The 27,224-nt window shown below is 39.7% G+C and overlaps 1 protein-coding gene across 4 annotated transcripts in view; it reads right to left on the minus strand.

The window, feature by feature from the left end:
* The window catches only part of HTR4 (5-hydroxytryptamine receptor 4), a 196,735-nt gene that overhangs the window by 71,495 nt on the left and 98,016 nt on the right, over positions 1–27,224 (minus strand). For 3 of the 4 annotated variants that reach the window (XM_064366497.1, XM_012455135.2, XM_064366496.1), the window contains exon 4: positions 26,924–27,124. The exons of the other annotated variant lie outside the window; for it this stretch is intronic. In XM_064366497.1, the coding sequence (XP_064222567.1) occupies positions 26,924–27,124 (201 nt within the window). The remainder of the gene's footprint in view (positions 1–26,923; positions 27,125–27,224) is intronic. 4 annotated transcript variants of the gene reach the window in all.

A 27,224-nucleotide genomic window follows, 5' to 3' on the forward strand; every position in this document is an offset into this window, starting at 1 on the left:
ACTGCTGTGTGCTAAGGATACCCAATTTCCACCTTCCAAACACGTATACCTCCTGGCCTCCTTATGGTTGGGTAGGACCAAACGACTGGTCCTGACCAATGAATGATGAACAGAATTAACATGCACCGCTCCTGGGACAAACCATTTAACTGTTTCTGGGATATTAAGAATGTAAAGTTTTGAATATTTTCTGCTCCATCATTTCCTGTCTACTGGATGAGACACCTCAATTCCATTTATTAGAGTCTGACCTCTCTCGTGGGACTCAGTGCTCACACTTTTTTGATTCCATGTTCTGCCTATGTTCTTCCTTTTTTCTTCCTGCCTCCAGAAAGAGGTACAACCTGCCCATTTAACAGTCTGGCCTGTGACTCCTAGACCGTTCCTGCATATTATTATGGCCTTGGAAATCACCTCTTCCATGCCCAGGCATGGCATGGAATTTTGCAAGAGGCAGAATGCTACAGTAGATCTATCATCTATTTCTCTTTGGGAGAGTAAAAAATATAAATGCAAAAGAGCCTGGAGACTAAGTCTATTCTCTAAGGTTTTATATCATTTAATGATGAACCACCCCCATACACCCCTCATTTTATGCAGTTCACTTTGTTAATTTTTCCCACCTCTTCTTTTCTTTTCTTAATTCAAAGCATAACTAACATAACAATGGCTACATTCTTTGAAGAGGTGGTAGTAGGATGGGTTGAGAGAGAGGGTGGAATGAGGAGGGCCCAGTGTTGGAGCATGAGGAACAGGTGCCTCAAAAGCAGGGAGAGGAGAAATACCCTCTCTCCTACAAGGCATTGAGAAGCAGCTAAGCACATTGTTCCAAGAGCTACTTGTAGCTGGAAGCTTGATGGGGCATCCTGATCTGGGCCAGAGTGCAAGAAACATCAGATCAAAGAATGGGAGAGGGACTTGCTCAGAAAAACCATTGTCTCTATTGTAATTCTGACATGGCTGCAAAGTCAAACTAAAGATAACTCAGTTATTGAAAGAATCATGATTAGCTGGATTCCCTCCATACTGTTGGTTTACAAGGAAGGCAAATTATATGAGTGGCAAATTTTTCTGAATGGTGATATTCTTAATTATCAAAGGTTTATTATTAACATAGAATTAATGATGAATTTGAAGTGGATGAAATATACTATTTTTTTTTTTTCAAATTTTGTTTCCTTCTTGATTTCCTGTTGCGGGGCAAGTCTCTTTCCATTTAACATCCTTCCTCCTTTCTCTTGTTAATAGCACTCCAAATCCTTCAAGAGTTATCTCTTTGTTGTTGCTATGGTGTTATTGGGAAAACAAATGATGGGATTCTGACTTTTCTAGCCAAGGAGTGACCTGATCAGACTTTCTCCTGGGACTCAATGCCCTGCAGAAGGATGCAGAATTGGCAAGTCGACAGAGAGCACTTTATCCCAGCAGCGGCCCCATGGCAGGGCTGGGGATTCATTCCTGCTCCCTGGATCTTCTGCAGCATGCTCTTACCCATCAAGTCCTCACTCCTTAGCTCTCTCTCTAAATAAACCACTTCATATCTTTCCAATAAATTATCTTTTTGCTTAAGCTGATGTCATCGGTTGAACTGTGTCCTCCCTCTTCCAAAAGATACATTGAAGTCCCAACTCCCAGTAACCTTGGAATGTGATCTTATTTAGAAATAGGGTTGTAAAAGAGGCATCAAAGTAAAATAAGGTCTTCAGGGTGATCCTGAATCCAATGTGACTGATGTCCTTATGAAAAGGAAACTTTTGACACAGAAACTGATATGCACAGTGGAAAGGTGGCCATGAGAAGATGGAATATTGGAGTGATGCGTCCATAAGCCAAGGAACACTTAAAGTTACCAGCAACCACCAAAGGTCAGGAAGAGGCAAGAAATAGTCCTTTCCCTACAGGTTCCGGATGGATCATGGCCCTATTGACACCTTTGTTTCAAACTTTCAGTCTTTAGAACTGTGAGGCAATAAGTTTGTATTTTTCTAAGTCATCCAGTTTGTGGTATCTGTTAGGGCAGCTTTAGCAAACCAATACAGTTGGTTAAAGGCAATCTCTGTTGCTTGCAAGCAAAGTATCCTGCCTCACACAGAACAGTAAAACTGGCTTGAATGCCAGATGTATCTTTCATAGTATAGTTTTTTTCTAAGTAAAAATCTTTTTGTTTTATTCAATATACTTTCAGATCATAGCTCAAGTTGTGACATCCTTTCTTCTATTATCCCAAAAAGGCAATAGAGGGATAAATGAAGAATGAATTCTGCCCTATCTTTGTTGTGTAATCAATATAATTGTCAAGGTTCATAACCAGGTGCTGAGATGTTGCCAAATAAAGAGCAGATTTCAGAAATTTTGGTTGGATCTCCAATGTTACAAAAATCCAAAAGTTCCAAAAGACAAGGCCAAATTAAGTATCCTTCAGGGCACTATTCACTACAACCAAGGTAGGAACCAACCTAAGAATCTATCAGTGGATAAATAAATATAGAAAATGTGGTATATATACACAATGGGATATTATTCTGCCATAAAAAATAAAATCCTATCCTTTGCAGTAGCATGGATGGAACTGGAGGACATTATGTTAAGTGAATAACCCAGGCACAGAAGGATAAATACTGCATGTTCTCACTCATGTGACGATGCTAAGAAAATTTATCTCATTGAGGTAAAACATCGAATGATGGTTACCACAGGCTGGGAAGGGTAGTATGTAGGGGGGATATGAAGAGGGGTCAGCAAATGCATACAAAAATACAATTAAATAGTGGAAATAAGGTGTTTGTGCAGCACAACAGGGTGACTATAATTAACAATAATTTATCGTATCTTTCAGAATAGCTAGAGGAGTAGATTTGGAATGTTCCTGACACAAAGAAATGATAAATGTTTGAGGTGATGGATATCCCAACTACCCTGATTTGATCACTACACATTGTATGCTCATATCAAAATAACACATGTACCCCATAAGTATGTACAACTATTATGTACCCATAAAATTTAAAAATTTTTAAATAGATAAATAATATCTTGTAAGATAAAAAGTACATTTGAGAAAGCAGGATGTCTTACCTGAGAAGATTCTTTGATTTCCATAAATGGATGTGGATGTTTAGAGGGTTATGTTAGGAAAATAAAAGAATTTACAAAAAAGGGCTTTAGAATGTGTGGTTATATTGGTGCTCATAACATTTTTATGAAAGCCTTTATTTCTAAGTCTAGCATGGCCCAGAATATTGCCAGTTTCCCTTGACATAATGAACATATCATGAACAATACTGCCCCACATTCTGCTGTCCAAATGTTCTATGCTTTAATTTGCTTTACCCTAGATTTCCAGGAGCTGCTGCTACACAAAATTAAATAGTGGCAACCAGTTTCCTTTTAAAATGCAACTTAAAAGAGGATACTATGAATGTAGTACACATTTTACCAGTCTCTCACACTTTTTTTTTTTGAAACAGAATCTTGCTGTCACCCAGGCTGTAGTGCTTGTGTAATCTTAGCTTACTGCAACCTCCGCCTCCCAGGCTCAATTGATTCTCCTGCCTCAGCTTTTAAGTAGCTGAGACTACAGGAATGCATCACTACACCTAGATAATTTTTGTATTTTTAGTAGGAACGGGGTTTCACTATGTTGGCTAGGCTGGTCTCAAACTCTTGGCCTTAAGTGATCCACTAGCCTCAGCCTCTCAAAGCGCTGTGATTATAGGCATGAGCCACCACACCCGGCCCCCCTACGCATTTTACATATACAGTCAGTTTCCTGGAAAGCACATGCCAGAAATAAAGCGCTTGAACAGCGAGCCCATCCTGTAGGGGGCTAAGGTAGAATACATCAAAACACACCCAAACACAGATGTAGAAAGTTGCTATTGCAGGATCTGGGGTGGTTAGGCAAGCTTAGAAAAAATCCTTTATCTATTTTTTAAATTATCAATAAGTAAAGGGGGAAAACGGATTTTATTTTACTTCAATTTAAATTAGATTAGATAAATTGTTAGTGATAGGTAAGAATATGAATAACAAAAATATTGAATTATGTCTAGGTGTATGTTTTATTTGCATTTTGTCCTCTACATCTTCTTCAATCTTGTCCTCTGTCTTACGGTAAACATGATTTGATTTGTAAGTGACATTGAGTATAGAATATAAGGTTCTTATCTGGAGCTCAAACTCCAGCATCTACTTAAGTTTATGTGCTCAAGATTCATACCAAGGCCTGGCACCCTTGCAAAAGCAGACCTGAATAAGTCACCTCATATCCTTCCAACGTCTTTCTGATCTTTTCTTTCAAGCAAAAAATCTAAAAAAGTAAACATCCTCTGAAGGCTGGACTCAAGAATCTAAATTAGGTAGGTGAAAATAAACATCACTGAATAAAGTGATTAATAAAAATTGAGTTCTAGTGTTAACTAACGGTGCTTCCTTAAAATTTTAATATTCGTCTGTAGATAAAACTAGACAGAAATCTGATAACTTGACTTTTATATATGTGGTTGATTTTCAGTTCCTATATTTGGATTGTAATGCCCTGCTAATAACAAAAAGAAAACAGACCTATCATGAACTGCTCCTGCAACACACATACACCACCACTAGACAGAATTAGCTAATTAAATTTGCAAGTTTTTTGGAGGGAGGTAAAGCAAAATGCACTGGCTGATTTTATAATAATAGGTACTACTTATTTACTTACCAAGGACTCTGCCCATTTGATCTCATTTAATCCTCATAACTATTAGGTTGGTGCAAAAGTATCATGGATTTTGCCATTAATTTGCACCAACCTAATACTTTTGAGACAGGAACAATAAATGTATCCATTTCACAGATGAGGAAAGGGAAGCACAGGAGTGTTGGAAATTTCCTCAGTCTCGCAGGTGGTAAAGACTGACCTGGCATCTAGCCCAGGCAGCCTGACTCAAGAGCCAGGACATAAACCTCTTACTACTTCACTCAGCTGCCTCTCTCATTGAAAAGCCACTTTGGAAACAATCAAAACATACAAATACTGAATCTCAGAACTTGAAGGATGCTGAGAATCATGAAATCCCCAAGTCCCCTGATATGGTTTGGCTGTGTCTCCACGCAAATCTCATCTTGGATTGTGGCTCCCACAATTCCCATATGTTGTGGGAGGAACCTGGTGGGAAGTGGTTGAATCATGGGGGTGTTTTTTTTTCCTGTGTTGTTCTCATGATGCTGACTGGGTCTCACAGGATCTAATGGTTTTATAAAGGAGAGTCTCCCTGCACAATCTCTCTTCTCTTGCCTGCTGCTGTGAGAAATGGCTTTCACCTTTCACCATGATTGTGTGGCTACCCCAGCCACATAGAACTGTGAGCCTATTGAATCTCCTTTTTTTGTAAATTGCCCAGCCTAGGGTATGTCTTTATCAGCAGTGTGAAAATGAACTAATGCAGAAAATTAATACTAGGAGTGGGGTTCTGCTGAAAAGATACCCCCAAACATATAGAAGTGACTTTGGAACTGGGTAACAGGCAGAGGTTGGAAGAGTTTGGAGGGCTCAGAAGAAAACAGGAAGATGTGGGAAAGTTTGGAACTTGCTTGAGACTTGTTAAATGGCTTTGACTGAAATGCTACTAATGATATGGACAATAAAATCCAGGCTGAGGTGGTCTCAGAGATTAGAAATTTGTTGGGAACTGAAGCAAAGCTGACTCGTTATGATTTAGCAAAGAGACTGGTGGCATTTTGCCCCTGCCCTAGAGATCTGTGGAACTTTGAACTTGAGAGAGATGATTTAGGTTATCTGGTGAAAGAAATTTCTAAGCAGCAAAGCATTCAAGATGTGACTTTAGTGCTGTTAAAGGCATTTAATTTTATAAGGAAAGCAGAGCATAAAAGTTTGGAAAATTTGCAGCCTGACAATGCAATAGAAAAAAAATCCCATTTTCTGAGGAGAAATTCAAGATGACTGCAGAAATTTGCATAAGTAACAAGAAGCTGAATGTTAATCCCCAAGACAATGGGAAAAATGTCTCCAGCCCATGTTAGAGGTCTTCACAGCAGCTCCTCCTATCACAGACCCAGAGGCCTAAGCAAAAAAAATGATTTCATGAGCTGGGCCCAGGGTCCCTGTGCTGTATGCAGCCTAGGGACTTGGTACCCTGTGTCTCAGCCACTCCAGGCATGGCTAAAAGGGGCCAACATGGAGCTTGGGCCATGATTTCACAGGGTGCAAGCCCAAGCCTTAGAAGCTTCCATGTGGTGTTGAGCCTGCAAATGGACAGAAGTCAAGAATTAAGGTTTGAGAACCTCTGCCTAGGTTACAGAGGATGTATTGAAATGCCTGGATGCCCAGGAAGAAGTTTGCTGCGAAGGTGGGGCCCTCATGGAGAACCTCTGCTAGAGTAATGCAGATGGGAAAAGTGGTGTTGGAGCCCTTACACAAAGTCCCTACTGGGGCACTGCCTAGTAGAGCTGTGAAAAGAGGGCCACCATCCCCAGACCCCAGAATTGTAGATCCACTGACAGCTTGCACCATGCACCTGGAAAAGTGACAGACACTCAATGCTAGCCTGTGAAAGCAGATGGGAGAGAGTCTGTACCTTGAAAAGCCACAGGGGCAGCCACAGAGCTGCTGAAGACCATGGGAACCTATCTCTTGCATCAGCATGACCTGGATGTGAGACATGGATTCAAAAGAAATCATTTTGTAGCTTTAAGATTTTGCTGCCCTGCTGGATTTGAGACTTGCATGGAGCCTGTAGCCCCTTTGTTTTGGTCAATTTATCCCATTTGGAATGGTTGTATTTATCCAATGTCTGTACCCTCATGATATCTAGGAAGTAATTGAATTGCTTTTGATTTTATAGGCTCATAGGCAGAAGGGACTTGCCTTGTCTCAGATGAGACATTGGGCTGTGAACTTTTGAGTTAATGCTGAAATGAGTTAAGACTTTTAGGGACTGTTGGGAAGGCAGTATTGGTTTTAAAATGTGAGGACATGAGATCTGGGAGGAGCCAGGGGTGGAAGGATATGGTTTGGCTGTGTCCCCACCCAAAACAGATCTTGTACTGTGGCTCCCACAATTCCCATGTATTGTGGGAATGACCAAGTAGAAGGTGGTTGAATCATGGGGGCAGGTGTTCCCCAAGCTGTTCTCAAGATGGTGAGTGGGTCTCACAAGGTCTGATGGTTTTAAAAAGGGGAGTTTCCCTGTGCAAGCTCTCTTCTCTTGTCTGCCACCATATGAGATGTTCCTTTAACCTGCCATGATTCTGAGACCTCCCCAGTCACATGCAATTGTGAGTCCATTGAACCTCTTTCTTTTGCAAATTGCCCAATTGTGGGTATCTCTTTATCACAGTGTGAAATGGACTAATACATTCCCTCCAAAATGAAGTGTGTATCCAAACATGCTTAATTTTGCTAGGGACTTGGAATTCACCCTGTCCTACTGTAGTACATTCCAAACTTAAGGGCATCCTAAAATTAAGAAAGTTTTCTCTAAAAATCAGTTTTTGATAACCTCCAGTTTTTTCCTCTGCTTAAATTAAATTTCTATCTAATTCTTTTTCTGCATAGTGGTTCTAGAGACATCTGAAGAGAGCTTTTACATTTCTCTGAAGTCTTATTTTCTGCAGATAAAAAATTTCCTATTGCTCTCAACTGGGGGTGAATTTGCTCACCACGGGACATTTAACAATGTCTAGAGACTTTGTTGTTGTTGTTACAATTGGGAAGTAGTTGCTACTGTCATCCAGTGGGTAGAAGTCAGGAATGCTGCTCAACATCCTACAGTGCATAGAGCAGCCCCCAGTAACAATACTGGTATATAATGTCAGTAGTGCCAAGATTGAGGACCCCTGGTTTAGATGAGGGACTTTTCACCAGTAGCAGGGGCTCTTTGTCCTCTATATGTGCTTTCATGTGTCATTATCTCTTAAGAGTGGGGTGCCACAAGGACATCACTGTGTTCTAGTGCATTGTTTACAGACCAAAAACCACTGCATTGCCTTCCACTCTGCTCACCATAACTTAATATAGCCTAGGAGATACCCAGAAGCATAGGACACCTGTGCCCCTCAAAGAGAAAATGATCTAGGACAGGAGGTAGGAAAAAGTAAAAGTGTCCCCCAACTGATGTATAAGTTCCATGAGGGTAGCAATGTTTGCCTTGTTCTGCATTGTGTACATGCAGAATATATTGTGGATATATATACAATGCCAGATATATTGTGGATACTGACAAACTGGATTTTTAAAAAATAATAAACTCTCAATCACTACTAAGTACAATAAATTCCATTAAAATATGTCATCAAGTTTTGGAGATGTGAACAGGCATACCTAGTGAGGGATGGGGAGAGGTTTTCTTCAATAGTGGTTTTTAAGTCAAATGTTAGAGACTGGCTCAGGATGGTGGAGGAGAAAGTATAATCTAGGTGCTGTAGACAGCATGGCCAAGGCCTGAAGAGAGAAATCATATTTATATGAAATACATACCCATAAATGTATATTCCTATATCCATATATCACTATAAAAATAAGAGTAAAGTTAATGGAATTGTAGGTTGTTCACAGGGAAGTAGACAAAAATAAGCCTAAAAAGGCTGACTGGAGCACATCTCAGAGCAGTGGTTCTCAAATCATAGCATCCATCTGAATCACTTAGAAGACTTGTTGAAACACAGATTGCTGGTAGGTCTGGAGTGGCGCCCAATAATCTGCATATCTGATATGCTTCCAGGTAATGCTGTTGCCAGTGGATTGGAGACCATGCTTTGAGAACCATTGACTTAGAGGTTTGGAATATTAGGCTAGGAGGAATTAGCAAAAGATTTTAAGCTGAAAAATGTCCATAATAATCAACATTGTTGCATACTTCTAAAAAAGCTGAATTAAAACAAAGTCAAGAGAAGAGGCTGTTGATTCATATGCTAGATGGACAGTGTTCAATAGGTAAAGTGATTATCTCATCTCAGGAACACATGAATCAGCAACGTTCTCCAGTCTTCCATTGGCTATTTCCCATTCTTCCTTAACTAGAAAACTTTTACAAAGTAGTTAAATGAAATGTTCAAATGATGAGTGAGGTTCCAGATGGCCAGGATTAACTAAAATGAAGCAAGGATATTTACAAAGTAATTTCTTATGCAAAACATTTCAAAAATATTGCTCATAAAACTCCATTAAAATCCACTTTTGTAGACCAGCCACCAGCTTCTCCCACTGCAGCCATGTGCAAATGTGTGATCAAATTGCTTTTAAATGTCTCTGGGGACACAATTTACTTTGACAACTTAGTAGACAGCCATGTATTTTAAGCTCCATGCTTAATCCCTTCCGTGCTCCTTCTGCAATTAAGGAAAATTCTACCTCCTCACTTCCTGCCTTCCCAACCACAGAAGAGGCAAAAGAAGCAGTGATAATAATTTGGAATTCTAGACTGTCAGAACTGGGGAGATAGTACCAGTCAACTTTCTGTCTTCACAATTGGGTACCAACTTTCCTTGCCTTAACTACTTAGTACATTTGTGGTCTTAGAATCAGTTACTAACCTCAACAAGCTTCCTCATCTTTAAAATGGGAATAATTAGGTCTACTCCCAATTATGCCTCTCCTTCACTATGAGAATTGATGAAATAATATGTTTAAAACATAGAAAGTTCTTGGCACATAAATATCTGTTTAATACATATTATCATAAAGAGAATTGAATATATTTTGAAATTGTGAGCTCTACATTATTTAACAAATAATACAAAAGTTGCTTGGTTCTACATCTCTTCCTAGCAGTTGATTCTAAGAAATATAAAGGTGAGTGAATCGGTCTCTAAAGGTGAATGAAAGCATTAAGATCATATTTGCTATGTGCAATGGAGTTGGCTACATGTAAGATCTAGTAATCATACATTGTTGCTTAAGCTGCTGAGTTTCGAGGTAGATGTTACATGCCAATAGATAACAACAGGTAAACAGGTCATGTACAGCTTGGAGTAGTTGTGAGTTCACTGGTTGGATAGCAGTCCTCCTAGCAGAAGAAGGTGGTTCAATACAATTTTGTAGTAGAGCTCTGGATGAACAGACATGTGTTTCTGCTCTTAGTAATTCTTTTTGTTATATTTTAGTTCCCCTTGTTCCCCCTTTAAGGAGGTGAGAAGAGAGAAAAGCAACAGTAGCTTTAAGGTAGAAGTAAAGGCCTCTTCCCTGTGGTCCTCAGGCTTGGCAAGCTTCCAGGCACCTGGAGGATCAGTGAGGAAGACCCAGCAAAGTTATTCACCAGGAGCTGGAGACAGGAAGCAGTGCTGAGAAAGTAGCCAAGAGTGGAGGCAGAACTGTGGGTTCCAGGAAGGAAAATCTGTAGGGGTAGGGGAACAGAGAGAGACTCCTTTCTGTCAGAGATGTGGAGGACATCAGATTGGGCCCTTGAAGGAATTATGATCCTATGAGCAATCTTCAGATTTAATGTTTATTATATTCTTCTCTTAAATATTCTTCTGTGGGTGGGTGGGGTGGTTCAAGCCTGTAATCCTAGGACTTTGGGAGGCCGAGACGGGTGGATCACTTGGTGCCAGGAGTTCAAGACCAGCCTGGCCAACATAGTGAAACCCCATCTCTACTAAAAATACAAAAATTAGTCAGGCGTGGTGGCAAACGCCTGTAATCCCAGCTACTTGGGAGGCTGAAGCAGGAGAACCACTTAAACCCAGTAGGCAGACGTTGCAGTGAGTTGAGATCCTGCCACTGCACTCCAGCCTGGGTGACAGAGCAAGACTCCATCTCAAAAGAAAAAATTATCTGTACCTTTGTGATAATAAAATTTGTAAGAAAGGGAGTGTCATCCACCTAAAAAGGCATTTTATAACAGACTATAGGAAAAAGAATAACCTGCTAAAAATGACATCTAAAAGCATCATATTGACTGTTTCACTGACTCAACGAGATTCAGCTCAGGGGTTACATTCCTTGTAAAGTCCTCTCTGGCTCTTGAAATCAGTGAATTGTTCTCCATCTCTGCTCTGGTTTTCTTTTTTTATAGTACCTTGTATATTTCTACAACACAGCATTTTCCTAACTATATTGCAATTGTCCATATTGTTTTCTCCTGCTGCAACTACTACTATTCCTGCTGCACACAACATTCATTTATTGAGGGCACACTATATGGCAGGAATTGTATTCTATGTTATATCTGATTTCTAAAGGAACTCTGCAAGGCAGCACTCATCCTCATTTCAAATATGAGAACTGAGGCTTGGAGAGTTGAATCCACTTATCCAAGATCATACAACTAGGTTATGGTAAAACTGGGTTTTAAACCCACATCTACTGAAGTATATGCCTGGTAAGTGGGGTAAAGCTAGACAAAAGTAACCCTATCTAGGAAGAGGAGAAGACTATGCAGTGCCCTAGAAGCTGTATGGGCTAAGGACACACAGAAAGAAGACATATTTAATTATGAACCTGACAGATAAGATAATAGACAGGAAGAACAACTCTTGATCTATTATAGTAATCCAGAATGGGATGGGAAGAAGGAATAAAGAAGAAGATGTATTTCAAAGATATTTACAGGGGATGGCCAAGATTGCAGAGTAGCTATAGCTAATGTGCACAGCTCTCATGGAAAGGAATGAAAGAAGTGAGCAAATACAGCACCTTCAACTGGTACATTCACATACATATATTGGGACTACTCAAGGAAACAACTCGACCCACAGAGAAAGAAGATAAGCAAGGCAGGACATTGGCCCACCCCAGAGTGACACCGAGCCAGGGGAACACCCCCTTCCCAGGGAAGCAGTGAATGAATGTGCAAACCCTAGAACTCATGATGCTGCCATAGATCTTTTCAGCCCTTGGATCAGGAGATTCCCCTGTGAACCCACTCCACAAGAGCCTTCAATTTGACCCATAGAGCTATGTAGAGTCTTGTCAGAGCAGCCATGCAGGGACATGCAGAGACCTGGGAGCCCTAGATATCTAGGCTTCCTGTGCTTCCTGGCAAAAGTAGCTGCAACCCTGGCAAAGCAAAAGGTTAGATCCCTGTACATACCCTTAGAAAGGGGGATGAATCCAGTGGGCTGAGCAGTGATAGTCTGCAGGCCCCACTTCCACAGTACCTCACAGGATAAGCGCAACTGGCTGGGAATTCCCAGCCAGCCACTGGTAGCAGCATTGCACCTCCCTGAGACAGAGCTCCCAGTGGGAGTTGTGGGATGCCATCTTTGCTGTTGGGTGACTTAGCCATTCCAGCCTTTGGGCTTTGGAGAGTCCAAGTTGACTGGGGCAGAAGCTGTCCCATAGCACAGCACAGCTGCTCTATGAAAATGTGACCAGACTGCTTTTTTAAGTGGGTTCTTGTTCCTGTTCCTCTTCACTGGGCAGGACCTTCCAACTGGGGGGTCTCCATCCCCTGCTGTTGCTTTCTCGCCAACAGAACATCCCTGGGATGGAGCTCCCAGAGGGAGTGTGGGATGCCATCTTTGCTGTTTGAATGACTTAGTTGTTCCAGCCTTTGGGCTTTAGAGAGTCTGAGGTGACTGGTGGCTAAAGCAGAACTCCAGCATAGCACAGAGCCAGACTGCTTTTTAAAGTGAATTCTCAAACCCATTCCTCCTCACTAGACAAAACCTTCCAAATAGGGTCCCTGGCCACCTCTTACAGGTGCATTTGGGCTGGTAATAGCTATGTACCTTCCTGGAATGGGGCTCCTAGAGGGAGAGGCAGGCTGCCATGTTTGCTGTTTTGCACTTTTCACTGCTGATACCTCCAGGTACTGGGAAATCCAAGGTGACTAGTAACTGGAGAAGGCCCCCATCATACTGCAGCAGTTACATTAAAGTGGCCAGACTTAAATAGGTGCCTGTTCCCATATCTCCTCAAAAGGCAGGTCCTCCAGGTATGGGCCTCGAGCCATCCCCTGCCAGAGGTATCCAGCCAGTAGTGACTCAGAACCTCCCTGGACAAAGACTCCAGGGGTAACTGAAAGCCTCTCTGCCACTGTCTCTGCAGTGGAACTGGCCTTGCTACCTTTGGACTAATGAAGCAGCAAAGACCCTCGGAACCTTCTCTACACCTCCAACAAGCTGCACTTGACCCAAGGAAAGAAGGCCAGACCATCTCTCATGGGTCCCACCTACTCCTTCTGGTTGCACCAGATAAGAAACCTGTGACTTGGGTCCATAGCACCTACCCTCCATCCTAGGCTGATTGCACTGAACAATTCCTAACCTCAATCTCTCTGGGGTGGAGCCTCCAAGATACAAGCAAAAGACCCTTGGCCACAACCACTACTAAGGTCCCTCTTCTGCCACCTCAAAGTGGAGGAAGGAACATGAATACCAAAATTGCCCTAGAGTTGCAGTGGGAAGCCTAGGAGTTCCAAGCCATGATCTACAGCCAGCATGCAAGGAAGAGAAGAACCCACACTTTCAGAGCATTTAGAGGGAAGACTGATGCAACTGTGAGGAGACAGGGAAGCCACACAACTGAGCAAGAGTCTACCAATTGACCATATGCCTAAGTGCCACCCACAGGATCACACCTCAAAGCTTAAACACCAAAAATACCTCATTTCTGAAACCAAAGACAAGAAGTCATCTTCAAATAAAGACCTTACACAATGCCTTGGCCCTGTAGAAACATGCAGGAAAGGAGTTTATTGACTGTACTCAATCTACACTGCAGTTAAAGGAATACCCACATGCAGAGATGAGAAACAACCAATGCAAAAACTCTGGTAACTCAAATGACCAGAGTGTTGTAGGTTTTCAAATGACTGCACCAGTTCTCCAAGGAGAATTCTTAACCAGGCTGAGCTGGCTGAAATTACAGAAATAGAATTCAGAATATGAATAGGAATGAAAATCAAGATTCAGCAGAATGGGAAAACCCAATTCAAGGAAACTAAGAACCACAATAAAATGATACAGAAGCGGAAGGATGAAATAGCCAGTCCAAAAAAATAACATAATGAATCTGACAGAGCTAACACAATACAAGAATTTCACAGTGCAATCACAAATATTAAGAGCAGAATAAACCAAGCTGAGGAAACATTCTCAGGCCTTTGAGATATGCTGACATGTATGAATCATATCAACATTAACCATGAATGTAAATGGGTTGAATGCCTCATTTAAAAGTCACAGAGTGGCAAGCAGGATTAAAAAAAAAAGCATAACACAATGGTATGTGTCTTAGATACCCATCTCACATGTAATGACACCTATAGGCTTAAAATAAAGGAATGGAGGAAAATCCACCAAGTAAATAGAAAATAGAAAAAGTGGGATTGCAAACCTAATTTCAGGCAAAACAGACTTCAAGCTAACAAAGATCAAAAAGGACAAAGGCTTCAATTCAACAAGACCTAGCTATTCTAAATATCTATGCACCCAACACAGAAGCACCCAGATTTATAAAGCAAGTTCTTAGAGGCCTACAAAGAGACATAGATGCCCACACAATAATAGTGGAAGATTTCAACACTACACTGACAGCATTAGACAGATCACTGAGTCAGAAAATTAACAAAAATATTCAGGACATTGACCAAATGGATCTGATGGTCTTCTACAGAACTCTCTATCCCAAAACAACAGAATATACATTTTTCTCATCACCACATGACACATTCTTCTCATCACCACATCCACCACATGGCACCACATCACCACATGGCATCGACTCTTAAATCAATCACACAATTGGACATAAAACAATCCTCAAAAAATGCAAAAAAACCAAAATCATACCAAATACACTTTCACACTATATTGCAATAAAAATAGAAGTCAAGGTTAAGAAAATCACTCAAAGCCATTCAATTACATGGGAATTAAACAATATGCTTCTGAATGATTTTTGGGTAAATAATGAAATTAAGACAAAAATCAAGAAATTCTTTGAAACTAATGAGAAGAAAGATATAACATACCGGGATCTCTGGGACACAGCAAAGGCAGTGCTGAGAGGATATTCACAGCACTAAATGCCTACATCAAAAAGTTATAAAGATCTCAAATGAACAACCTAACATCACAACTGAAAAAATTAGAGAGCAAGAACAAATCAACCCCAAATGCAGCACAAGACAAGAAAAAAAAAATCAGAGCTGAATTGAAGAAAATCAAGACACAAGAAACCATTCAAAAGATCAATGAACCCAGAAGTTAGGTTTTTGAAAACATGAAGAAGATAGGATGCTAGTTAAAGTAATACAGAAAAAAGGAGAGAAGATCCAAATAAACAATTGCAAATGACAAATAGGATGCTACCACCGAAATAAAAGTAACTAATCAGAAACCTCTACAAAATAAAAGTAACTACCACAGAAATTTCTGCTACCACAGAAATAAAAGTAACTAATCAGAAAACTCTACAAACACCTCTATGCACACAAACCAGAAAATCTAGAAGAGATGGACAAATTCCTGGACATATACACCCTCCCAAGACTGAAGAACCAGGAAGAAATTGATTCCTTGAACAAACCAATAATTAGCTCACCAACCAACAAAAGCCCATGCCTGATGGGTTCATAGCCTAATTCCACCAGGTGTACAAAGAATAACTGGTACCATTCCTATTAAAACTATTCCAAAAAATTGAAGAGAAGAAACTCCTCCCCAACTCATTGTATAAGGCCAGCATCATCTTGATACCAAAACCTGACAGAGAGACAACAACAACAATAACAAAGTCAGGCCAGTATCCTTACATGAATATCAGTGCAAACATCCTCAACAAATTACTTGCAAACTGAATCCGGCAGCACATCAAATAGCAAATCCACTGCAATCAACTAGACTTCATCCTCAGGATGCAAGGTTAGTTCAACATACACAAATCAATAAATGTGATTCACATAAACAAAACTAAAGACAAAAACCACATGGTAATCTCAATAGAAGCAGAAAAAGGCTTTCAATAAAATTCAACAGCACTTTATGTTAAAAACTCTCAAAAAGCTAGGTATTGAGGAAACATACCTCAAAACAATAAGAGCCATCTATGGCAAACCAACAGCCAACATCATAGTGAAATGGCAAAAGCTGAAAGCATTCCCCTTGAAAACTGGCACAAGACAAGGATGCCTTCTCTCTTCTAGTATTGGAAGTCCTAGTGAGACCAACTAGGCAAGGGGAAGAAATAAGGAGCATCCAAATAGGAGGAGAGGAAGTCCAATTAACCTTTTTTGCAGGCAACATAATTCTGTACCTATAAAATCCCACAGAATTGCCCAAAAAGCTCCTTCAGCTGAGTTTCAGAATACAAAATTAATGTGTAAAAATCACTAGCATTCCTATATACCTATCACAGCCAAGCTAAGAGCCAAATCAGGAAGGCAATCCCATTCACAATTGCCAAAAAAAAAAAAAAAAAAAAAAAAAATACTAGGAATACAGCTAACCAGGGCAGAGAAAGATCTCTACAATGAGAATTACAAAACACTGCTCAAAGAAATCAGACATGACACAAACAAATGGAAAAACATTGCATGTTTATAGCTGGAAAGAATTAATAGTGTTGAAATGGCTGTACTGTCCAAAGCAATTTACAGATTCAATGCTATTTCTGTCAAACTACCAAAAATATTCTTCACAGAAGTAGAAAAAAACTATCTTAAAATTCATATGGAACCAAAAAAAAGCCCAAATAGCCAAGGCAATCCTAAGCAAAAAGAGCAAAGCTGGAGGCATCACCTCGCCTGACTTCAAACTATACTACAGGGCTACAGTAACCAGAACAGCATGGTACTAGTATAAAAATAGAAACATAGACCAGTGGAACAGAATAGATTGTCAGAAATAAGATCACACACCTACAATCATCTATTCTTTGACAAAGCTGACAAAAACAGGCAATTGGGAAAAGATTCCCCATTCAATAAATAGTACTGGGATAACTGGCTAGCCATATGCAGAAGATTGAAGCTGGACCCCTCTGTTACACCATATACAAAAGTCAACTCAAGATAGATTAAAGACCTAAATGTAAAACCCAAAACTATAAAAACCCTGGAAGACAAGCTAGGCAATACCATCCTGGACATAGGAACAAGCAAAGATTTCACAATGAAGACACTGAAAGCAATCACAACAAAAGCAAAAATTGACAAATGGGATCTAAACTTAAGAGCTTATGCCCAGCAAAAGAAACTATCAACAGAGCAAACAGACCCTACAGAATGGGAGAAAATACCTTCAAACTATGCACCTGACAAAAGTCTAATATTCAGCATTTATAAGGAACTTAAATAAATTCACAAGAAAAAAAAAGACAAACAACCCCATTAAAAAGTGGTCAAAGGACATGAACAAACACTTTTCAAAAGAAGACATATATGCAGCCAACAATCATATAAAAAAAAAATCTCAATTCACTGATCATTAAAGAACTGCAAATCAAAGCCACAACAGGATACCATCTCTCACTGGTCACAATGGCTACTATCAAAAAAGTCAATAAATAATACATGCTGGCGAATTTGTGGAAAAAGGGAACATTTATACATTGGTGGTGGCCTATGTAACAAAACTTCAAATACACCCCCAAACCTAAAACAAAAGCTTTTTAAAAAAGATATAGGTGCAATTTGGCATCCAGCTGATCATGGTAGATAAGTAAAAGATGACCTCAAAATATTATGTTTCAATGACTAAAATATAGCTACTAGATTCACCTTCAATGTACAACGTGGAAGATGATATAGTGTTAGTTTACGATAAAAATGTCTATTTTGAGCACACTGAGTCTGAGAAAACAAAAAGGTGTTTAAGACAAGATGTTGAGCAGGCAGATAGAGATAGAACCCCAACAAAGCAATGGGGAAAGGATTCCCTATATCATAAATAGTATTGGGAAAACTGGCTAGCCATATGCAGAAAGCTGAAACTGGATCCTTTCCTTACACGTTATACAAAAATTAAAGTATGGATTAAAGATTTAAACATAAGACCTAACACCATAAAAACCCTAGAGGAAAACCTAGGCAATACCATTCAGGACATAGGCATAGAAAAGGATTTCATGACTAAAACACCAAAAACAATGGCAACAAAAGACAAAATACACAAATGGAATCTAAATAAACTTAAGAGCTTCTGCAGAGCCAAAGAAATTATCATTAGAGTAAACCAGCAACCAACAGAATGGGAAAAAAATTTTGCAACCTACCCATCTGACAAAGGGCTAATAACCAGAATCTACAAAGAACTTAAACAAATTTACCAAGAAAAAACCAACTTCATCAAAAAGTGAACAGACACTTCTCAAAAGAAGAACATTAATGCAGTCAACAAACAGGAAAAAAAGCTCATCATCACTGGTCATTAGAGAAATGCAAATCAAAACCACATTGAGATACCATCTCATGCCGGTTAGAATGGCGATCATTAAAAAATCAGGAGACAACAAATGCTGGAGAGGATGTGGAGAAATAGGAACACTTTTACACTGTTGGTGGGAGTGTAAATTAGTTCAACCATTGTGGAAGACAGTGTGGCAATTCCTCAAGGATCTAGAAATAGAAATACCATTTGACTCAGCAATCTCATTACTGGGTATTTACCCAAAGGATTATAAAAACATTCAATTATAAAGACACATGCAGCACTATTTAAAATAGCAAAGACTTGGAACCAACCCAAATGCCCATCAATGATAGACAGATTAAAGAAAATATGGCACATATACACCATGGAATACTATGCAGCCATAAAAAAGGATGAGTTCATGTCCTTTGCAGGAACATGGATGAAGCTGGAAACCATCATCCTCAGCAAACTGGCACAAGAACAGAAAACCAAACAACACATGTTCTCACTCAAAAGTGGGTGTTGAAAAATGAGAACACATGGACACAGGGAGGAGAACATCACACATGAGGGCCTATCAGTAGGTGGGAGGCTAGGGGCGGGATAGCAGGGGGTGGGGGAATTGGGGAGGGCTAACATTAGTAGAAATATGTAATGTAGATGACAGGGGACAGCTGCAGCAAACCACCATAACACGTGTATACCTTTGTAACAAACCTGCACGTTCTGCACATGTACCCCAGAATTTAAAGTATTTAAAAAACCCCCAAGGCCCAGTGTGTGACAGGGGTGAGGGAAGAGACAAGAGCAGAGATGCGGGTGTAGCCACAGGATGAATGAAATTTTCAAAGGAAAGAGGGGACATACTCAGGGCTGGAAAGCTAAGGAGCTAACTAAACTTCAAGGGCACTCAGCTTTGAGTCAGAAAGAACAAGATGACTATCAATGTCTGGGAAGGGCCTCGCTACAGCCACTAGGAATTTGCATTTAAAGAGGAAAACAATAATGGAATAGTCCTTGTGACTAACATTAAATGAATGCTCACCAAGTACCATGCACTGGTCTATGTATTGTTCAGTTTATTAACTGAATAACAACACTCAGTTATTTATTCTTCACAAGTATTAAAAGAGAAGGGAATGGCTTTTCTATTATTAACACATTTTTTACAGATAAGACAAAGGCCAGAAACCTTTGTCACTGATCGTTAAAGAAATGCAAATCAAAACGACAATGGGTTTTATAACTTCTCCAAGATTACACACTTGACAACCTGTCAAGCTGTGACTGAATCTAAGCAGTCTAGCACCCCAAATCTCATTCTTAAACACTTTCTATATTGAGAGTTTTGTGAGGACAGAGAAACTAATCCCAGAGTCATATCAAACAATCACAAGTCACATCTCAACATTCTATGCTCAGCCAAATATGCATGGAGCAGCTATTATGTTCCGGTAAGAAAAACACACTAATAGATGAGATAAGGCATACTCTCAAGAAGTTTATATTCTATAGCAAGGCAGACAAATTCAACAATTATTGAGATGCACATATTAGACCCTTATATTAATCATGATGCTTACATTCAATCCTCCATGGGAGCTCAGAGGAAGAAATGACAAATTTTTATGAATGAATCCCAGTCAGTCATTGGAGAAGGTGACACATTTTATCTGAATAATGAAGAAAGGTGGATATTTGCCGGAAAAATAAAAGAAACTCAAGGCACAGGTAGCAACATGCAGTTATGAGGAAACATAGCCTATTCAGGGAATTATAACAGATCACTTATGGGTAGGAGTTGAGGTAGGAAAATCAGACTGAGAACACGTTGGAAAAGCAGTGAAAACCAAGTTCAGAATTTAGATTTTGGTTAACAAGGGCTTTCCTGGAGGTTTTCACATGTGTTTTCAGGAGCAGCCACTCCCCAGGCCTCACCCCCTTCCCTATCCCTTACTGATACCCACAGCACCTGCAGATCCCAGCATCAACATCACTTCCTCAGGAGTCTGACCTGCTTTGGAGATTGCAACTTAGCAGACTCCATAGCTGTTTTTTCTTTTCACTTCTCCTTATAGTATGAAACGGTCACCAATTTTACTGTAATTACCTGTTTACTATCTATATTCCCAACTAGACAAAAAGTTCCATGAGTCAAAGCTTTTTCTGACCATTCACCATTGTGTTTACAATGTCCAGAACGACTCCTAGTAATTAGTAAGCACTTCATAAATGTTTGCTGAAGTGAATATAAAAATAACAGTTCATACCTCTGGCATGAAATTTGACTCAACAAATATTATTATTATGCCTGAACCTACCCTTAAACGGTATGTGAGGAGGAGAAACTTTTAATGTATTTTCCTTGTGAAATGCATTTCAATCCTATTGGGAAAACGAATGTAATTTTGTGACACAGATCACAATGACAGACACTTTTCATTTATACATTACGAAATTGAGTTATACTCCAGGGAGATCATGAAGAAATGCAGACACATTTATCTCCAGCACAGGATTAAACATGTAACCTTGAAGTAAGAATGTTTTACAAGTAAACCTGTTTAAAAGAGGATCTGAGACTAAGAAACTGTTGGAGAATTTTGCACATAAAACACATCAAGTTTTTGAGCTGTGCAGAGGAAGGGTGACAATTCAGCTAGATGTATCCAAAAGAGAATTTTGCAATACTATAGAGAATGCTGTCTTCAATGAAGTGAAATTGACTTGTTTTTAAAGGAAATTACATTTGATGCTAAGTAAGGGACAAAGTCAGCATGTTCAGAGAAAGGGGATCAAAATGGTTAAAAGTCTGAAAGTATGGCTTATGAGGCCAGCAGAAGGATCTAGAAATATTTTGCCTAATATAGGGAAGACTTGGAGATGACATACCTCTGTCTTGTTGTGGAGGCTCCATAAAGATATGTGTCAGCTCTGGTCAGCCAAAGGGGAGTTGATATCTCCTCTTCTTGTCTGTCCAATACCCATCTTTTCAGTGGGAACTGCCATTCCTTCACAGCATCTGCTTTCGGTAAAGCTGAGAGTCACGGTGCCTGACCTCTGCCCAGTAACCAGGATGTGTCATCTCCACACCACAGTGACTCACTAAGTGAAGAGTATTTGACTCAAGCAAAGCCAACCAAAGTTCTTCCGTAAGAAACAGCACTTAGGTTTCTCTTCCTATGGACTCACGTGTTAAGAATGGTTTAAGACTTGTTGCCTGCGACTATTTATTTTTCCAGGCGGAAGAACCCAGCCTAAGAAAAAAATCTAACAAGAAACCAGAACTGATGGAAAGCACAGGGACAAAGAGGGACAGATAGAAAGAGAGGAACAGACATAGGGAAACAGAGAGGGAAGTAAACAGGGAGAATGAGAAGACAAGATGGAGACAAAGAGGAGAGGAAAACAGAGTTAGAGAGGGGCAAAGTTAAACTAGATAATATTGTTCAAATCCTTGTAGAGAGCCATGTCTGAAGCCACACTTTTCAGTTAATTGAACAATCAGCTTATTATCTGTCACATGCTGCTGAAAGAAACCTTGCTAATAGATTATCCAATAAACAAGTTGGTAAAAACATTGCATTCAGGCAATTCATTGGCATATACACAGTACAAGCACTCTTCAAAGGCTTACTTAAATGATAAACTCAAAATATATTCAGATAGGTCTGCTTATTGCATATGAAATCACTGGCATTTACAGGCAGTTGCTATTTACAGTGGTTACCTCAGGGTATGCAGCTGTGGAAGTGGATATTGAAAGAACTGGGGACATTTTTACGTTCTACTTGTGAACCGATGGCATTTTTAATAATGTTCATGTATTATTAATATTGTGATTTAAAATATCTGTGAGGATTAGACAAGGGACTGTTAGAATAAATCAGATACAAGTTTGTGAACAGGGAGGAGGTTAACCAAGATCAATGTGGGAGTGATGCACCCATAAGAGATTGCGAGGGCCCCTTAGAGGGAGAAGCAAGGGTGTTTGGTGAGAAAGCAGAGAGAACATACTGGTCAGGAAGATTTCCATGGTCTCTGGCTTGTTCTGACCTCACAGGCAACTCCCACCACTGAAGTAGAATGTTCTCAGAGAACTGAGGAATGTGCCATTCCAGCAACATTTTCAGCTAAAAGGCTATTGTGGATGGGCTTGCATTTGAGCCTTCTAGCAAAGAGAAAATTGAAGTTTAAAATATATATTATAGAAATTAATAAAAGTGAAGGGTCCCAACGCCAATTCAACTGACTGTCCACTCTGGCCAGCACTATACCCTATGCCCTACCCCTCATATAACCAACTGTTAATGTTTTAGGGAAAATTCATTCATGTTCTTTCTTTTTCATTCTCAATCTCTCTCTCTCTCTCTCTCTCTCTCTCTCTCTCTCTCTCTCTCTCTCTCTCTCTATCTCCACACACTCATGTAAATCCAGATACATACATCTGCATATCTATTTTATAAAAGTGGAATTATGCTAAAGATTAGAGTCTGCCACTTGCTTTTTTTCCCCCAACATAATACATTAGTGATATCTTTTTAGGACAACACACATAACTATTTATCATTAAATGGCTGCCATATATTTCACTTTTAAAACTGGTACTCTATTATGACTACTTGGTTAGTTTTTATTCACCACAGAACTTTAGATCTTAAAAAAATCAACTGTACTGTAAAGCTTTTAAAGCAGTTTTTGATCTCCTATGACCATACTATATGGTGCATTTATTTTAATTATGCTTTGGAAATTATATTTAAGGAGGCAATAAATTTTTGTTAACAGAATTCAATTCTGAAAGCATCAAGAAGCACAGTGAGCTGAGAATGAGAGCTGGGAAACTGCATTTTACAATACTGAAATAGTCCTACGTTTTGCTTTTATCCAGGAGTCTGCCATCTGAGAGAAGTTACAAATCAAAGTGAGCTTTCTTGCTCAAAGGCACTACCCCCTATCATTGATCCCAGAAGACTTGTAGCAGCTCTGGAGAGAAGGACATGGCATACTGCCAGCAATAACATGGATAACAAGGACATCACACTTCACTGAGACATTCACTCTGTGCTTTGGCCCAGCCCAACTAAACCAAACGGTTAGGATGGGAAGGACACAGCAAAAACAGATGCTAGATGATAAATAAAACCATACTGTTCCAGGCTAAAATATTGCCCTGCTATGTTCAGGATGGGTGACTCCAGCACTATGAGAGGCTCACTCTTGGGACAGGGAAAGCTGGATACAAGTTGGAGGCAAGATCCCCAAGCTCCCCAAGGAAAATAAAGTAAAAGAAACCCCATCTGATATCTTACTTATGGTCTTGGAGTTTTTGACATCCACCGTCAGAGAAAGAAATGGAATTATTGGCATGACTCTCACAAAGAGAACGTGCTGACCACTTCATTTGTTCAATCGTGTTTGCCTAATACCTAAATAAGTATTTATGAAATGACTGGTTAATTGCCAACCTCCCCACAACAATGCAAGTTCTTTGAGGGCAGGGACCTTGTCCTTGTTTGTAGCCTTGAACTTCCTCCCATTGGAATAGAAAGACATTTAAGAAGAAAGTATAGAATTGATTTTAACTATAATTACACTGAGTTCTACGAAGGAGAAAAATGGGTTTGATGGAGTCAGTGAAGACTTCTGCAAAGAAGAGAGGATTTAACTAAAATCTGAAAGACATGCAGGAAAGGAGGGGCAGAGGGAAAAGCCAAGTCCTCAGATGGCTGAGCACAGAACCCTGGAGAACTAGAAAGAAGGCCAAGGCAACGGGCCTGGAGGTGAGGTTAGGAAGGGTGTGAAGGGAAACTGGGGACATGGACAGGAAACAGAGGGCGAAAAACCCTGTACGAGTCTGGTCTTGATCTTCCGTACAATGAATAGCCACTGAAGGGTTTTAAGCAAAGGAGCAACTATATCAGAGTGGCATTTTAAAAAGATGGCTATTTGATCTTGTGAGTGACAAGTGAATGGGAAGGGAATAAAACATATTTGGAGGGAATAATTAGTAAAGTGTTGAGTGATTTATTCAAGAAATGTTATTACTTTGGACAAATTATAGAGTTAGATAGAAATAGACTAGGATCTCTTTAGGAAAGAAAATGAACAGGACGTGTTGTTATTTAAATGTAGGGGATGCAGAAAGATTGCTATTAGAGTAACTACCTGGTTTCTAGATGATGCAGTTATTGGAGCAGCTGTTCACTGAGGAGGCGCAAGTTTGGTGAGAAAGATCATGAGTTGTATGGATAGTTACAAGAAACTGACATTAACAACAACATCCACTAAAATGGAGCACTGTGACAAGCTGGGCCAAAATGATGCCTTAAATGGATTATCTAATTTACACCTAACTGCAGTCATATAAAATAGGTGCTAGCTCCTCAATTTTTAGAGACAAGACCACCGAGACTCAATCTCAATCACTTACTGCCATTCTCAAAACTAAAAATGTTAAAAGCTGGGATTTGAACCCAAATCTCTTTAATTCTAAAGCAGATGTTTCTTAATGACCAATTCATCCTGTTTATGACAACTCATACCTACTCAGGAAAAGTTTCCTCATTTGAAAAGTACGTAAGAATAAATCTGAAGCCGAACCTTTCTAGGAAACCTCTAGACCTTCTCTCAGGGCTGCCCAAAGCAAGCTCTCCACATCAGACGGTTGATTCTACACTTTCTCCCATTTTTTTCCTGGCCGACTGGCTCTTTTTCTTACCCTTCCTTTTACCCAGATCTCAAGGTTACCTCAGCTGCCTCCAACTCCCCAGCCTGGCTTTCTCCAAATTCCCACAGTCTTGCTACTCATTTTAGCAATGATCATATGCAGGTTACCCAGCAGGATTTCCATAGATTTTCTGCTTTTTACATTTTATTTTCTATAATGTCAACTTTCATACAGTGTATCCTGACTGTCTTTAAAAGTCTTTCATATACTGAAGTCAGATTGTTGTAAACAAGCTAATAAACACAAATTTTCAACTATGAAATGTAATGGGTATGGTTGCTTGCCAGCAGATCAATTTTACCAGAGTCATTATCTCTAGCTATATAGTGGAGTCTCATTATACATGCATTTAACTTAAGCATATTCAACTATATGTTCTTGGCAGAGCAAAAGAGAAAGCAATTTAAATAGAGCAGACCATTATGCCTGTCATTCCAATCAGTGTACATATGTCTCATGAAATAAGAGATGAACCCGATGTCCCCTCAGCTGGTTTCAGTCTCTACCTCCCTCTCCCAGTGTGACTAATTCTCTGGGAAGACTATGATGTTAGTGTTTAAAAGTATCTATCTATATATTTTAGATATGCCATGATCTCTAGTTTCAGTCAACTACTTTTCCTAGTCCTCAATTTAAAAAACAGTAATTGTCTGGGCATGATGGCTCACATCTCTAATCCTAGTGCTTTGGGAGGCTGAAGCCTGAGGATCACTTGAGCCCAGTAGTTCGAGACCAGCCTGGGCAACATAGCAAGACTTACTCCTGTAAAATAAATAAATAAAAATAAATAAATTTTAAAAAGGCTGAGCCAGTCAGCCAGGAAAAAAATGGGAGAAAGTGTAGAATCAACCGTCTGATGTGGAGAGCTTGCTTTGGGCAGCCCTGAGAGAAGATCTAGAGGTTTTCTAGAAAGGTTCGGCTTCAGATTTATTCTTACATACTTTTCAAATGAGGAAACTTTTCCTAAGTAGGTATGAGTTGTCATCTATCCCAAGACTGGAGGAAAACTTGGGTTTGTTGGGCTGCTCAAGAGACAGTAAGAAATCATTGTCGCTGGTAATTCTGACAACATGTGATTTGCACCCCCACATTTTTCTGAGTGCTAACCCCTAAGATATGACTACATTGAGAACAGCATATGTTTGTGTAATCACCTGACTTTAGATTGCATTCTACGTTTATGATAAAATGTACATTAGTAGAAATTGGAAAATAAATATGATGATACAAGTGATAAATACATAAATCTGCAACAAATGAGGCAAAGATGGAAATCACTAGGTCTCTTGAAGTCAAATATGAAGAAAAAGAATAAAATTTTGCAACAAGAATGAAATGCTAGACCTGGGTCCAGAAAACATAAAATTATTGGGAAGTTTATTATCATCTGTAACTTTCTGGAAAGGAGTCTTCACAATTACATGCACATCCATAAATATGTACATAAAATTATTACAGAAACATATTTTCAGGAAAGGGTTATGTTCAAACAGAGGGCATTTTCATTCTGAGCCACCCCTGCTGCCCTCTGGGAAGATGTACTCATTCTTGACACTCAGCTTCTTCAGAATTTTGTTCATACCGTCAGTATAAAATTTAGAACTCTACAGTAAACTTGACTGCTGACATCTATTGTTATTTAGATTGCAAACTCCTCGCAGACAAGTTCTAGATCTTTCTAATCTGTGCATCTGCAGCGCCTCAGAGAGGGCCTGACTAAAAAGGGGCACTCCACAAAAGCTGGAGAGTGACTGACTGTGTAACTGAATTACCAAATTTACCTCTCTGAGATTCCTTTCTTCTAATGAATAAGGAAAGGCAGACACTGCCCAATATCCATCAGGTCATTGTTTCCAGCATGGAGCTCCACTATGCACATTGCTCTGTCCTTACCTATCCAGGGAAATGCAGCACAGGTGAAAAATCGATGCTGTTGTGAGCAGAACGTCCAGAGATGTCCGAACAAGACAAAACATCTCCCCATAAATCCAGATGTCTTGAACCAGCTCAATGGCACCAAAGGGCATCACCAGCACCGAAACCAGCAGATCCGCAAAAGCAAGAGATACAATGAAATAATTGGTTTTTATTTTCCTGTGAGTGAAAAAGTGTAAGAGAGAAGGCAGGGGGAGGGATAAGGGAAAAAGGGGAGGGAGAAAAGATCAAGAGAGAAAACAGGATAAAGGGAAGCAAA

This window comes from Aotus nancymaae, unplaced genomic scaffold, assembly GCF_030222135.1.
Source record: "Aotus nancymaae isolate 86718 unplaced genomic scaffold, 86718_ANA_hifiasm-v0.15.2.pri h1tg000064l_1, whole genome shotgun sequence".
NCBI lineage: Eukaryota > Metazoa > Chordata > Mammalia > Primates > Aotidae > Aotus > Aotus nancymaae.